The sequence below is a fragment of the Phocoena sinus genome, chromosome 15 (genome assembly GCF_008692025.1).
Source record: "Phocoena sinus isolate mPhoSin1 chromosome 15, mPhoSin1.pri, whole genome shotgun sequence".
NCBI lineage: Eukaryota > Metazoa > Chordata > Mammalia > Artiodactyla > Phocoenidae > Phocoena > Phocoena sinus.
The window spans coordinates 18598213-18614077 of record NC_045777.1 but is presented as its reverse complement, the minus strand read 5'-3'; the positions used below and the strand labels follow the sequence as shown (position 1 = coordinate 18614077).

Here is a 15865-nt window from a genome sequence, read left to right as displayed (position 1 = left end):
TGTCTCCTCCTGCTGTCTGTGAAACCTCTGGGGTGAGCGCTGCCTTTCCTCTGAGTTCATTTAATTTTCACCTTATTTATAAAAACCAGTGCTCCGAACAAACATACAAGGATACTCAGCAAAGTGAGATGTTCAAAAACAAAAATGTCTTAAAAAATTCTATTGTGCCTTTAACCATTTGTTTTCTCTTCATCCTTCCACGTCAGATCTGTTAACCTTCTCTCTCTCTCCAAACTCCCTGGCTGAGAATCCTTCCTTTGTACACGAATTCCTCCGCTCACTTTCTTCACTGAGCACGTAACAACTCAGATAAAACCTTCTGCAGGTAAAAGCAACTTCGTGAGCCAACCAAGAAGCCAAGCTTTCCGTGTCCTAAAGAGACTCTGGTATATGTCAGAGTGGAAAGCATGCCCTCCAGTTCTGTGTTTTGTCACAAATTAAATTACCAGGAAGGAGTAAGAAGTCCACCGCAATAAACATGTGACTACAGAGTAAGCCAACAGTAACCCAATGCAGGGCATTAAACTCTGGAAGACAAGGGACAGAAAGGCTGTTTTGAACCATGACATCAGAAAGCTGTCCCCAGGTCTCTGTAACTGGTGGAGGGCTCACCTGTGCATCTCGGTACACCATCTCATACTGCTGAATCATCTGCCTGCTGATCTGGCTGCCGTGGTACACGATGGCATTCATCTCTGTCCACGTCCGGAACTCCCGCTCCCAGTTAGTGATGGTGGAGAGCGGGGCAATGATGAGGAAAGGGCCGTGGATTCCCCTGAGGAATATTTCTGAAAGGAATGTGATGGACTGGATGGTTTTCCCTAGGCCCATCTCATCGGCCAAAATGCAGTTTTTTCTGCAGAGTAAGAAACACAGATACTTCATCATCAATATAGGAAGGAGGCAGAGGTTGGTTATAAATAAAAAGATACTTCAGAAGCGTACCTTGACCTGTAAGGTCATCAGTGAAGGTTTTATCAGCATTTTCCAGAGATACAACGGAAGCAAGTTTCTATTATCATTGTTCACACCCTGCCTACTTCCAAAAAGGAACTATTGCAACTTGTGAGAAAATACGTGAAATAGGTCCATTTAAATATAAACTAAAAATACCAAAAATTAAAATAATACTGAAACAAGGAGAAAAAAAAAATGCCTCTAATCTAAGCCAGTTTCTCTACCTGACAAACTTCATGGAAGCCAAGGCAAAAACAGAAACATACGTTGCATGATTCTCATTGTCTATTACTTGCGTTATCAAAGGACAAACTTTTAACCCACATACTAAGTTCCGTATCAAGAGTTAAAAACGTTGGTCTCTTGTGGTGATCCAGAATCATGGACTGCACACAGCTGTGACCCTGGAAGAGTGTGACCCCTGTCCGGTCTTGCTCCTGACTGTACAGGTGGGCAACCCCAGACCTGGAGTGTCTGAGTGAGCTGTGCCCTGACTCACACTGTGAACAGGTAGCAGAGACAAGGCTAGAACACAGGTCTCCAGAGTTTCAGCTTGGTGTGTTGTTCCACTACATATTGTCTTTAAAAATCAACACCAGGGGTACACTCTAGAATGTTAAGAAAATCTCAACTCATCTTTCCCGAATTCCATCTGTTTCATTTAGATTCTGATAGGAACTAAAGCACAGAGTTGAAAACTGAGTATTACAAGTCTAGGCCACCCATGGCTCATAAACAAGTAGCAGAGTCAGGGCTAGAATCCAGATCCATTCCCCTTTAGAGCCAACTTTTGCTGAAGACTGGGAGATAAAAAACAGTTTTGTTTTTTTTTTTTTGCGGTACGCGGGCCTCTCACTGCTGTGGCCTCTCCAGTCGCGGAGCACAGGCTCCGGACGCGCAGGCCCAGCGGCCATGGCTCACGGGCCCTGCCGCTCCACGCCATGCGGGATCTTCCCGGACCGGGGCACAAACCCGTGTCCCCTGCATCGGCAGGCGGACTCCCAACCACTGCACCACCAAGGAAGCCCTAAAAAACAGTTTTAAAGGATCTTTTGGGTTTTGTTTCATCGAGGTTGGGCCCAACATTTTGGTTAGACTGGCAAAGAAAAAAAAAAGGACAAAGTCAGTGATGTCTAAAGATCACTCCTCTTGGTTGGAGAAACCAAACCAAACCAAACCAAATCTGACATAAAAAATAAAGTCCTGGTATGCCTGATGTGCAAAGATCACCACTAAACCAGTGGCTCCGACGCACTCCCTTGCCGCTCTGCTATTGCTACTCCACGCGGGCTAAGCCCACAATCTCCTTCCAGGCACAAACATCTGGTAGAAACATCATCCCTGAAGACAGGACCGGTTCTGGTTCCGCACCTGTTATACCAGTTAAAAAGAAGCCAGTTCATCCCCTCCAGCTGGTACTCCCGGAGCTGGTTACTGTTCTTATACTCTCGAGACTTCTCAAGTTTCTGCCAGGAGTCTGAGGCAGGTCGCTCCTAGGGAAGGAGAGCAGAGAGCACAAGACACAGAGGATGATGCTTCAGGAGCAAAATGTGCAGAGGGACACAGGGCAATGATGGGGAAGGTGGTAAATCTCAAACGTTGTCCTACAGCTGGCTGCAAACTGCAGCTACTATCTTCTGACTAATGAGCCAGTCCTGTATTTTCTAGATTTCAGCAGATTAAACTAAGAACACCTCTATAAAATTTGCAAGCAATTAATGAAGAAGAGAAACAGACCCACCTAAAATCTTGATAAGTATTATATTGCATTATTGAGACTCTCAGAAATCACTCCCACTTACATTGTAATTTCCCTACAAGCCAGTATTAGTCAGGTTTTTTAGTTTTCTATAGACAGAATTTTGTTTGTTTGTTTGTCCTTGTGGTATCAGCTCAGGAAAGTACACTGGGTCAAATATTTTGTTGATTAGTTTCTAGAGTAAAGCCCAAAGCCTATATAATCAAAACTGTAAATTCCTTAAATTCACCATGAACATAATAGCAATCTTATTATTTTATTTTCCCATATGAAACACCAATTTCTAAATGTAATTGACCTTTATTGATATGAAATGCCATTTTTACCATATAAGTTCTAATATATCCAGGGAGCTTTATCTAGAGTCTTCATTCTGTCCTACTGCACTGTCTCTTATTGCAATAAAACCACACTTTTGAATTACTGCAGGTTTATATCTGATGGGGAATTATTTTTCAAAAATGTCTTGGCTATTCTGTCTTATTTAGTATTCTGTATAACTGTAGAATCAATTTCAAATTCCCTTAAAATTCTTTTGGAATTTTGATTAATCTGGGGAAAATTTTAATTTTAATTTTTAGGTATTAAGTATTCCCACCTAAAAATTTTGTTTATTTATATTATTTGGACATAGACTTGATTATTTTGCCTCTAGACAAATTGAGCCCCTAAGTTGACACTTCAAGGTCTTAAAAATAAAATTTTTTAGCTATGCCTATAGTTATATAAATGAGAATTTTGAGATTTAGCTTTTCTAACAGCAATTGTAGTCTTTGGTAGTTCTACTTTGGAGTATTACAATAAAGTTTATTCCTGAAATATGCCATTAACTGAAACGAAGCCTTCCGCTTGTGAAATTTAATAAAATATCCCCAATCATTTCATATCACTGATATTTGGAGATAAGTGTAATCTGTCCAATCTGTGCAGACCACTGAAAGTGTGGTCTTTCAGAAACTTACATACCACAACTTACCTACAAAATTACTATAGCTGTAGTTAGGCTAAGCCCCTTGAAATGGAACTCTGTTGAATATTACTATCAGCACATAGGCCACAGGTGTTTTTAGAAATAAAGGGGAAATAATTTATTATGCCAAAAATTAATTTTAAAGAGAAAGCTCTTAAGCAAAGATATTCCTATAGAAACTCTCTTGCTCTGTTCCCTTAAAGAAATTACATTCTTCTCAACCTACAGGAATCTTTCAGCCTGGATTCCCGAAGTCCATGTAACTCATTTTAATGGCACTCTACTCTACTAGATACTATGGGGAGACTTCCTGGAATGTTCCTCATCTCTAGCGACTGAAGTGGCTCACTCCTAGCACTGCAGATTTCTACTCTGCTGCTTTGGTAGTGCTCCTGATGTAGAGGCATCACGCTCTAACCCAGTCACTCCTCTGGGTTTTCCCTCTTTCTCCAGTGCTAAAGGTTTTAGTTTTACATCACCATTGACATGACCAGCCATCTAAGGATAAGGCTTGAAATCAGCTGAAATTCCCGATGCCTAGTCTGGTTGGCTCCTAAGTGGTACAGACTACAGCAAGTAACTTACCCCAAGGCCCCACAACCTTTAGTGGCTACTATTAAATTCAGAAGAGAACTGATTCTTGGAGTCTCCAAGGTGGGTCTTGACTATTAAATGACTGCTACTCTCTTTGCACAATCGTTACTGACACTCATTTCTTGCTCTCCCAAAATTCCGTATCTGACCTACATGTGACCAATTTTTTACCAAAAAGCTTTTAGTGATGGAATGTCCTACTCATCAAGACTGGTAGGGTTATCTCTAAACTTCAAAGCCCAGGGTAAGATCCCTTAAAAAAAAAAAAAATTATTCAGTTAAAGTATCATTTGGAGCCAGCCCTTCTCTTAAAACATAAAAAGACAACTTTAATTATATTTTGAGCTACCATTCCAATTTAGGATGAGAAAAATTTCAAAACATACCTTCTAAATGAGAGAACAAATAAATTAGAAACCAAAAGAGACAGGTGTGAAATGATCTCATAGTTCATTGAGAGATGAGGAGGACAGGAGCATCACAACAGCAAAGAAGGAAAGAAAAAGGGAAACTGACTGAAAACACTTGAATTCATATTCTCGCCAAGCGCATGTAGTCAGTCTGAAGAAATAAGTGGGATTCAGGCTGAGAGAGTAAGAATCTTGATTACTTCTAGATGATAACTTAGAATTAGCTTCACAATGAAATTCTCTCTACTCTCTGCTCCCCCACTGGTTTGCTTCTGCTTTGGGCCACGTGCCCCAATTAGCCTGGTGCCATATTTGTCCTGCACACACATGCTTCTTCCGTCAGCCTGTGAGCTCCTGGGGCAGGGCCTGGACCTACTTTCTTACTCTGTCCCACACAAGAATCAACCTACAGCAGGTGCTTAGTAAATGACTAACAAATTGAATTTTAAATGGACAACTGTTATAGGAGAGGGTTGAGAGAAAAATTCATTAATCAATAATGTAGACAAACACTGTAAAATACACAGGTTTCTAATCACAGTTCCACATCTCAAGATACCTCTATACCCTTCAGAGCCAAGAAACAAAAGCAAAACTGCTTTTGGATGGACTCCGACAGGGATCTAAGTTCAGTGTCAAAGTCTTGCCTTTGAAGTCCCAACTTTCCCGGTGATATATATAAAAACAACAATAAGGAACTGCATAAGAGTTTTTCATATAAAAATAGTGATTTAAAAAAAATAGAAAATGATCATTCCAGTCTATAGTTATATTCTTTCACAGCTCTGATTCTTTTCCCAAGTTAGTCACATCTTAACTGGGCTCTATCCCAATTCTGCCTCCTCTGACATTTTTGCAGCTTGGTGGTAATAATCCAGAATCAGAAAAACAAACCAATTCAACAAAAACGTACTGAAAACCTATGTTTTCTTTGCAAAGTCCCAGCGATCTATGAGAAAGGACAGTTCTTCTCTGTAAGAATATTCCACTTGAGTAAAGGCAAAGGATAAAACTGAAGAAAAGAGATCACCAGTGGAGCAAGGGATAAGAAACAGGAACAAGAAAGATGCTAACAACTTACTGAGCTTCTTTCCCAAGCCAGGCATTTCTTACCTTCTATCTTACTGACTCCATCTGACAGCCATACACCAAGAAATCAAAGCTCATAGCCAAGCTTCTGAAATGTGACATACATCAAAGTAGAGCCGGATGTAAAGCTGACCTGAGTGCTAGCAAAGTGTGATGTGGGAGAAACATACCCTGAACCGCAGTTTCAATGGGAGTGACCAATGATAAGACACCACAGAAACCACTCAGGAGAACAGCCCAGGGGACACCCAGGATTGCCAAGCTCCTAAAATCACATGTTACAAGAGGCGCCGAACAGTGACATGGGTACATTACCACATGCTTAACTTCAGGGAGAACTTGCAGAGATTCGAATTCTTTAACTTTCGCAGGATCCACATCTTCCTCCAGTTCCCATGTACTTTCTTCGTAAGGCAGTGAGCACCACTTCACCAGGTAATGCGTCACTTCCTAGTGCGAAATGGGAGAGACACTTACGTTCTTTCTACTACATTACAGGAATCAGTCCTACACTGACAGACCTATGAAAACCTCCCTACAACACAGCACGCGAATGCCATGAGAACAAGGACCACATGCTAACGAAACGTGCAAAATATCTTCGGCAAGCAGCAAAGACACTTTGTAAGAGTCGAAACAGCAAAATACCCACCTCTCCGGTTTCTGCATCCTTGGTGTGGGCCACCTCCAAGATGCGATCAACCTCCACGTAGTCTGGATTGAACAAGTCTTCGTCAGGCTAAGGCAAACAAAAAAGAAGAGCTAAGAAGTGTCCCCCATCCCTCCAACCCATCATCCAGTGTTTTAAGTGACCCCCCCCCCCGCAACCCTGGCCCCTATTGGGCGGGAAACACAGAATGAAAAGGTTTGCTTGAAAATAGAAGTCACCTCACTGACATTTCTTTACTGTCCCCAAATCCTCCTCTTCAAGACTGAATTTAAAGAAACGACCCCACCTTACAGGTTGCCCCACCAGGGTGAGATTTTCCTGTCGGTCATTACAGTACTGAGCAAAAATCAGCACAAGGAGGATTTCCAGAGATATCCCTCGGAAATCCAGAATTACAGTTTGATTTTCTTCTTAATACCAATAATAATAACAGTTAATACTGGAAGGAGGCATGGAAGGAGCTTCAGGGGTACTGATAATGTTTTATTTCCTGATCTAGGTGCTGGTTACACAGGAGTGTTTATTTTGCAAAAATTCACTGAGCTGTACCCTTAGGACTGCTTACTGTTAAACACACTACGCTTCAAAAAAAAAAAAAAAAAAGCGTACTTACAAAATAATAAGATTTAGAAATATTTAATGTGTGTCCAGCGCTTTCATTTTAGCCTATAAGCTACTTTATGGAGTAGCAGGTGTCGTAATTATCTTTACAGATGAGAAAACTGATTCAGAGAGGTTAAATAAGTACCGTGAACAAGGTTGCAAAGCCAGGTGAATCAGAACATTTACCCGGGTCTTTCTTGCCCAGAAGCCCTCCTCCTGAAGTGCAGGAATGTTCTTATTACCCCTTAAGCTAGAAGGCACTTTAGGAGCTGTCTAGTTTCATCTTCCAATCAACGCAGGAACACTTTTTTTTTACAGCATCCCTGCAAATCCACCCTCGGATTCAATTATCCTCGTGTTCAGGAATTTACTGCCCTCTGAGACCTGACCCACTGCCAAGACAGCTTTACTTCTGCCTGTTCAGTAGTAGCATCATGATCTTTATCATTATTACTATTAAATTACAGCCTAATGTTCCTCCTGTAACTGACTCATTGGTGTGAACTGCTTCCTCTAGAGCAGCAGTAACCAAGTTGATTCGTCCCTATCGGAACACCTCCCTAACCCCAGGTGTTCAATGTTCTTCAGATGCCACATTTCTAGATCCCTTGGTGATGCAGAGCTAACCTTTGTGGAATAGTGACTATGGGTCGGGCACCATGCTTAGCACTGCTATCAACACTGTGTCATTTAATCCTCCCAGGTAGTCTGTGAGGGTGATAGTATTAGTACTGATTTACATAAACGGAGGATACTGAGTCTGAAGGAGCTACTGCAATTTGCCCAAGGCAAACTGCTATCAGGTCATTTTCCCCACTCCAAAGTTGTAAAGATCTTTAAAATACCAATGTGTGACATTACATTTACTTATTGCCATTTTCATTATTTCATTCATCCTCGCCTGTCCAGGTAAACCTGAACTTTGATTCTGTCACTTATTCTCCCAGCACTGGGTCTGGTGTTGAGGAGTCAGGGTCTCATAGGCCTCCAGCCCTGTGGGGCGTGGGAACTCACAGCCTTTCCAACCCCACTGTCCTTCACACGCGCCCCTGGCTACCTCATAAAGCGGCTGGAAATAATGGGTATGAGGAAGCTCTATTCAAAACTAGGTTATTATTTATTTCATAAGAATATCACTTACGCAAGTTATTAACAAAAATGTTGACGAGGTCAAGACTGAAGGTAGCGTTACAGCAACTACTCTCCACTCTCACTCCTCGTTCCTTTCATGACGGCCTCCAATCTTCTCAAAAGCCTTTCCTTCCCCAAGGGTATGAATTCCCATTACAGTATTTCTACACATCCTAACACAATTTTCTATTCCCAACCAAGGGGGAAAAAATCATTCCCTTGGGAATAAATCAGAAACCAGATTCATGGGGCTTTGTAGGCTACATTAAGTAGTTTGGACTTTATTCCAAGACAACAGGAAGTGCTGAAGGGTCTGGAGCAGGAGTGGCATAGAAAACCCTCCTCCCTTACCTGGGCACAAACACGTGGTGACTGAGCACTGACCCTGCGCCTAGTACCACAGATAGGAAGTACCACGAGGAAGGCGTGGCCCTGTCTGTCTCACAGGGCTCAAAATGGAAGACACAGACACGTAAACAAGTCACTACACTGCAAATGCTCGCTAAAATAGAGGCGTGAATAAGAAGTTCCAGGAACCGAGGGAGAGTATCCAACAGGGCTTCAGGATGGTTTTTCCAATTCTAGTCCTTCCTTTCCGATTCTCTACAGAGGAACAATGCCATAAAACACCATTCTCAAAGGCTTTACAACAATCCTGGAGAGGCCTGGGGCCAAACGTTAAGGCTAAAGAAAAAGGACTCCATATTAGGACAAAAATAACACTTATTGACATTATCCTAAAGTAGTTTTTCGTCATTTGCAGAAAAGGAGTACAGCATGAACAATGAATTGGTAAGAATATGCAGCAATCTGCTAAAATTTGACGGCATCTCAGTGCACTCTTAAGGTCTAGTATTTGTGACTACATTTAAAAAAATAATTGTTTTCTTCATAAGTTATCTGTATAAAATCTGTTAAAGAAAATAGAAATCACCACAATCCCATCAAATGGAGGAAATTACGTCATCATTTTCACATACACTCAGACATTTTCTATGCATTATTATGGTGATTCTTCTCTCTTGTACCCCCCAAAAATGGAACTGTCTCATATAAGAGCTTGACATTTTCAACTAACAATAGTTAACATCACTAAGCCTCTTCCTATGACGTTAATAATTGTCCTCCAATATCATTTTTACTAGCTGCACAGTACTGCATTCTGTGGGATGTATCATAATTTAACAAGTGTCTATTAACTAACATTTTGTTTGTTTTCAATTTTTCACCAATACAAACAACTGTTTATCATAGCTAAGTCTTTGCACAAAGACTTGATAGCTTCCTTAAAATAAATGGTGGAAACAGAACTGCTGGGACAAAGGATGGGCAAATATTGAGACGTGATGTCTGTTGTCATCCTGCGTTCCTGATAGGTCATCCTAAGTTATGCTCCCAACCAGTGACGACGACAGCGTCTCTTCCCTACACCTTCACCAGCAGTGGAAAATACTTATGTTTAAAACCTTCAAATATTTGATAAGTGAAAACTAGAAGATTCACATTTTAATTTGCATTTCTTTGACTGCTAGTGAAACTGACTACATTTTTGTATGGTTGATAAGTAATTTTCCCCTCTTTTCTGAATTCCCCATTAATTTGTCCATTTTTTTCTATTTGGGATTTTGTATTTTTCTTTTTGAACTATAATAGCATTTCTTATCATTAAAGCTATTTGTATGTGTATCATGCATGTGTGTATGCAAATATAAAGAAGGTTTCCATACTGGAATAAGAAGAATGTATGCCTTGTATGTATGTGTGCATGTACGTAATTAGGGAATACGTCTATGTACATTATGTACTTACTTAAAGATTTATTTGTGGTATTTTCTAACTTACAGGCACTACAGATGTTTTGATATCCAAACCCATCAATCCTTCCTCTTGCTGTAGGTACCACACTTAGAAATACCCAAGTTTATATATTTATTTACTTATTTTCTAACATTTTAGCTTTGTTTTTATTTTTTACACCCAAACTTTAAGTCTTCTTGGAATTGCCCTTTTGGGGAGGGGAGAGGAGGAAATGAAAAGAACTGTGTGCACATTCCTTCTGTGTGTACATTCTGCCCTAGAACGTGACCTAGATGCACGTTCTTATGAGTTATCAGTTTATAAGGTTTGATCCTTATTCCTTGGTGGATAATTTGTTTTCTTTGGCTTAAATCTGGACAAATCTTGCCACAAATCAGCAGGCACCTGAGCAATACATCTACACGGGACTTAAACTTTAAGAAACTTAAACCTGGTATTTAATACTGCAAGAAAAGCAGTGATCAAATTAGTAAACATTGCTTCACCTCAGTAAAAATGTGCTTCATCTGGGCTTGTTTATTCCTAAATCGCTTGATCTTCTGTGCGATGCGAGGATCCTTTTCGAGTTCTTCCATTGTGGCCCATTTACAGTGTAAGTAGGAGCTATCCAAAGACACACAAATTGTGAGACAAGCATAGAACCACAAACCATCAAGCGTTAAAGTGTTTCAATAACCAGGTGACCGTCTAACACAGCAGCAGTGGAGTGACTTGCTGTGGAACTGCTGTAGACTGGGCTTAGAAAGGCCTTGCCCTTCAGGACAAAAACAGAATACAAAACAATGCAGCAATTCCAAGCAATTCTGTGGCTTCTAGAGAAACTGGCTCAGAGCAGAGGGAGGGCAGGTGTAAGCAGGCCATCGTTAATGCACATTAGTGAAAGTGGGCACACAGCAGAGAAAGAAAGAAAAACCCAAGTGGGTAGAAAAGTATAGGCTATAGGACCGTGGTTCTCCACTCTGGGTGCAAATGGGAACTGCAGAGGGAGTTTCTAAAACACACCAATCCTGGGCTTCCCTGGTGGCGCAGTGGTTGAGAGCCCGCCTGCCGATGCAGGGGACACCGGTTCGTGCCCCGGTCCGGGACGATCCCACATGCCGCGGAGCGGCCGGGCCTGTGAGCCATGGTCGCTGAGCCGGCGCGTCTGGAGCCTGTGCTCCGCAATGGGAGAGGCCACAACAGTGAGAGGCCCACGTACCACACACAAAAATATATATTAAAACACACCAATCCTTGAGAACTACTCTCAGAGTATGAGCCAATGGGTCTCGAGTGCAGCAAGGACTTCAGTAGTTTTAAAAAGCTCTCCAGGTGATTCTATACGCAGCCAAAGTAAAGCACTGCCGACTAAGGTGAACTTGAGCCAGTCAAGGTCTGTGGGTCATGCCTTAGGGGCCGTTCTTGGAAAATATAAAAGATAATGGTGTGATGAAAGAAGAAAGTTCTATTCATTTAAAATACACATACAAATAATACATTAAATAGACGTACAAATTCCTGTACTTGACGTAGAACAGTTCCAAGTCGAATGGGGGTTCTCCCGGGTGAACCTGTAACCAAAAGCAAGTAGTTATCAGCCCAGATCCCCATGGATCACCCTTATGTGTCAAACGAAAAAGGTAAATCAATACTTCTTCCTGGTTTTAGAACATATTTCTCAAGGACATTTTCATTTTCCCAGGTCTTTTTCTGACAGGTCTGGAGCAGGCTTTCTAAAGGCTGAACACACAGTAAGCTATAAGGTTAGAAAAAAACAAAAATGATCCTCCTGGTGTCATTCTTAGGTCCAGGCTGGGAGAGCGTTCAGCTGATAAAGCCAAACTGGCCCAGGGCTCTGAGAGCTGCTGCAGAAGTGAGAACATGCATTTCCGGCGTCCTCCCAACCGTCCCCCACAAACTCCAGTGATGTTCACTCTCAAAGTAAGGAAGTGTACTTTCATAAACACTTGAGGTAAAGATGAAACTATGCCTTCACTGGCACCGGCATACTCTTTCATGCCAGAAATTTTCTCTAGAGGTTCTCTACACAGCCCTGAGATATTGAAAGGAAAAGATGTTTTCATTGGGAGTCTTTTCCCATGTCTTCTTCTTGGCCCTCTGATGACTTTCAGTGGGCTATGGCAACTAAAGGATCAATACCTTTTGCTAGGATCATAAGGAAAAAAAACATCGGTTTGGGCCATACTCAAATATTTCAGAATTTTATGTCTTAAAATCTTTCATGGAGGTGAAAGTAAGTGTCAACTAGCCAAATAGTGCTCTTGCCTAGCTCTCAGTCCAGCCAAGAATGACCACTCCAGAAACATCTCTCCACAGAGGGTGGAAACTGCACTAGTGATATACAAGCCAGAAACATCAGCCACGAACCTCCTGGACAGTCTTAGATGCCAGGATCTTCTCAATGATGTTTGCGTCATCTTCTGGAGGCTCCTGGAGATGGAGGTTAAAGAGAGAGACAATTACGGCACCACAGGAGCCATGAAATAATTCTAGAAGAAATACTGTAATAGGCACTACTTTCTCCAAAAGTTCACCTTTGAGTACTGAGGTCTCCCTCCTATCAGCCCACAGAGTGATCAAAAGATCACACACATTCTAACCTCTGGGCATAACACTCTATCACCTTCCCCTCCCAAGTGAGCAAGGAAGTTATTCTGCTTCTTGATTTGCTTCAGATTCTTCATTTCAGATCTGCCTTTAGCATCATTAAAATTGACCCTAAGACTTCCCTTCTCTGCCAAAACTGCTTACATGTTGCTGCATAAATTTTCAGAAAGGCCTAACACAGAAGAGTCTGGGGGCTTTAGAATCAGAGGGTCCCAATTCTGACACAGTCCAGCTACTGACTTTGGGCTAGTCAATTAACACCTCTTAGCTCCAAGTCTATTAAAACAGGAGTTAAAAACACGTATCTCACTGGGTTACTGGGAGGATAAAACGGCATGTGAAAACATTTTTTGGACAGTAAGCGCTATGCAAACGCAAAGTATAACTATTCTTTACTAAATTGTACCATCTTTCCCCTCTGTACCTGGAAATGGCTTTCTGTTTCACTGATCATCCACTGACTACAAATCCCAACCGGAAACAAATTAATTCCTTCCTTTCTGCCCTAGATACACATCAACGTTTCCTAATCGCCATGAAATCTCTTTCTACAGAGTATTTGACTTAAACAAAAAAATCTGCACTTAAAAAAGGATGCACTGGATCTACAAATATTTCTTTAAAATTTTATTTTGTTTTAACTTTATATAAAGGGTGTCATGGTGGATGCAATCTTCTTTAACGTAATATGATATTGCCAATATTCATCCATGTTGTTCATGTTGCTTTAGCCATTCAATTTTAATGCTGTATAATATTCTATTGTATTAATAAACCAGAGTCTATTTGTCTTCTTCCTTTGATGGACATAAAAAAAAGGATGCATTGGGTCACAACTCTCCTGTTAAATGTTCTTCCTCGGACTTTATTTGAGCAGTTTTATTTCCATCGTTTCATATGCACTACATAACCTTACCAGATCCAGTATTTATCACAATATGAGATTTAGAACAGTATATGAAAAGACCATTCATCACAACAACCCTAACTCTCAAAATAACTATTTGGGTTCCTTATCAGAACTTTCCAAAAGGATGGTTAATGCTGCATCTCACTGCCCATTCAGGGCTCAACTGTCCCAAAGTCATACCATTACAGAAAACATATTTTCTAAGAACTTAAATGAAGCTTCTCCCAGAAAGGTGATGGTAAAAAAAGATGAGTAGGGCGGATGGCAGAAAAGAAGTATGGGAATCAGCAGGCACTGACAGATGCTCCCAAAGGCTACAAATATTTATTACGTCCCCGTGGACACATGGCATTGTGAAGTTAATCCAAAATGACAAGTCTTTTCCCACTGCTCAACCAGAAGACAAGTGAACTGGGCCTACCATACAATAGAAGGATGGTGCGGGATACAGACTAAGCTTTTGTTTTCCTGTCAGTATGTTTCTTCTGCTTGATTCTTCTGCACAAGTAAGAAAAGGAGGGGGAGGCAGTTTACTGTGGATTGCCCGTCTTCTCCCACCACAATATAAGCCTTGTGAGGGCAGGGATCTTTATTTCTTTTACTCACAAATGTAGCTAGATACCTTGAAAAAGCCAGGCAACAGTGGGTGATCAGTGAATACTGGTTGAATGCTAAACAACAAGGAAGAGGAAAAGAGACACAAATGGAAATACACAAGGAAAGATAAAGCATTATTCTTAATCTACATCATGTGATTAAAAAGTCTCCCCCTTCTCCATATACCTGGACTTATCTTCTACTGTACAGACGGGTAACAGCAAAGGGCCCAAGCTAGATGTACTTTCCTGAGCAGTAAAATCACTACCCCAACCTTGCAGCCAAACAGAGCTCTGACTATGACAGGTAGACGGCGAACAAAGGAACAGGGGCTGGGTGACAAGAAACTAGATTAATGAACCAACTTCCTTCCTAACTTCCTACTTCATTTCCTTCCTAAATTTCTCCCACATGATTTATTGAGTGCCTTGTGTTTATGCACTGGTCTTATAGAAATAAATGAGCTACAGTCCTCATCATCAAGGAACTGCCAGACATGCTAACACAATGCTTTAAGTGAGGTATGGCATACATACAGCATGCAGAGATCTCAAGTGTACAGTTGTTGAAGTTTAAGTCCCACTAAGATCAAGTTATATAACATTTCCAACATCCTGGAAGACCCTCTTGCCCCTACTGGAAGTAACCACTATTCAGACTTCTACCACCATTGATTAGTTCTGCCTATTATTGTTTCATGTAAATGGAATCATATTGTGTGTGGTCCATTCTCCTGTATTACTGTGTAGTATTTTATTGTATAAATACACCACCTTTTATTTATCCAATCTATTGCTGAAGAATATTTGGGTTGCTTTCAATGTTCACATAAATGCACTCATTTACCTTGGATATAACACAGGAGTGGAATTGCTAGGTTATGAGGTTGGTTATATGTTTAGCTTTTTTAAAAAAAATTAATTATTTTTGGCTGCGCTGGGTCTTCCTTGCTGTGCGTGGGCTTTCTCTAGTTGCGGTGAGCGGGGACTACTCTTTGTTGTGGCGTGTGGGCTTCTCATTGAGGTGGCTTCTCTTGCTGCGGAGCACAGGCTCTAGGCATGTGGGCTCAGTAGTTGTGGCTCGCGGGCTCTAGAGCGCAGACTCAGTAGTTGTGGTGCATGGACTTAGTTGCTCCAAGGCATCTGGGATCTTCCCGGATCAGGGCTCAAACCCGTGTCCCCTGCATTGGCAGGTGGATGCTTAACCACTGCGCCACCAGGGAAGCCCGTGTTTAGTTTTAATGGATATTGTCAGAACTCTTCCCAAAGTGGCTGTAACAATTTTTACATCCAACAGCAGTGTATGGGAGTTGCAACTGACTTGATACTGTCAGTCTTGAAAATTTTAGCCATTCCCAGTGGATGTGCATTATCATCTCTTTGATTCACATTTCCCTGATAACTAAGGATGCTGAGCATCTTTTCATATGCTTACTGGCCATATGGAGATCCTCACTGTGAAGCTCCTGTTCAAGTCATTTGCCTATTTAAAAAATTGTCCTTTTTTCTGATTGGCAAGAGTTCTTTATATTTGTGAGAGTTTAATATATATCTTTATTTCTCAATAAGAGTCCTCTGTCACAACCCATACAAACATTTTCTACCAATCTATGGTTTGCATTTTCAACCTGTAAATGTATCTTCTGATGAACAGAAGTTCTATATATTCCACCTTATCAATCTTTTATGTATTTTTGTGTTCTGTTTAAGGAAGCTTTGCTGCCACCAATGTCATTCACTAAGCCATATAT

The 15865-nt window shown here is 41.1% G+C and overlaps 1 protein-coding gene across 1 annotated transcript in view; it reads right to left on the bottom strand.

Annotated features, from left to right (window-relative positions):
• Nucleotides 1–15865, bottom strand: part of CHD6 (chromodomain helicase DNA binding protein 6) — a 213826-nt gene that overhangs the window by 86915 nt on the left and 111046 nt on the right. Inside the window, 7 exon segments of the mRNA XM_032605037.1 lie at nt 613–856; nt 2329–2450; nt 6095–6229; nt 6432–6518; nt 10487–10604; nt 11493–11551; nt 12369–12431. Coding sequence (XP_032460928.1) covers nt 613–856; nt 2329–2450; nt 6095–6229; nt 6432–6518; nt 10487–10604; nt 11493–11551; nt 12369–12431 — 828 coding nt within the window.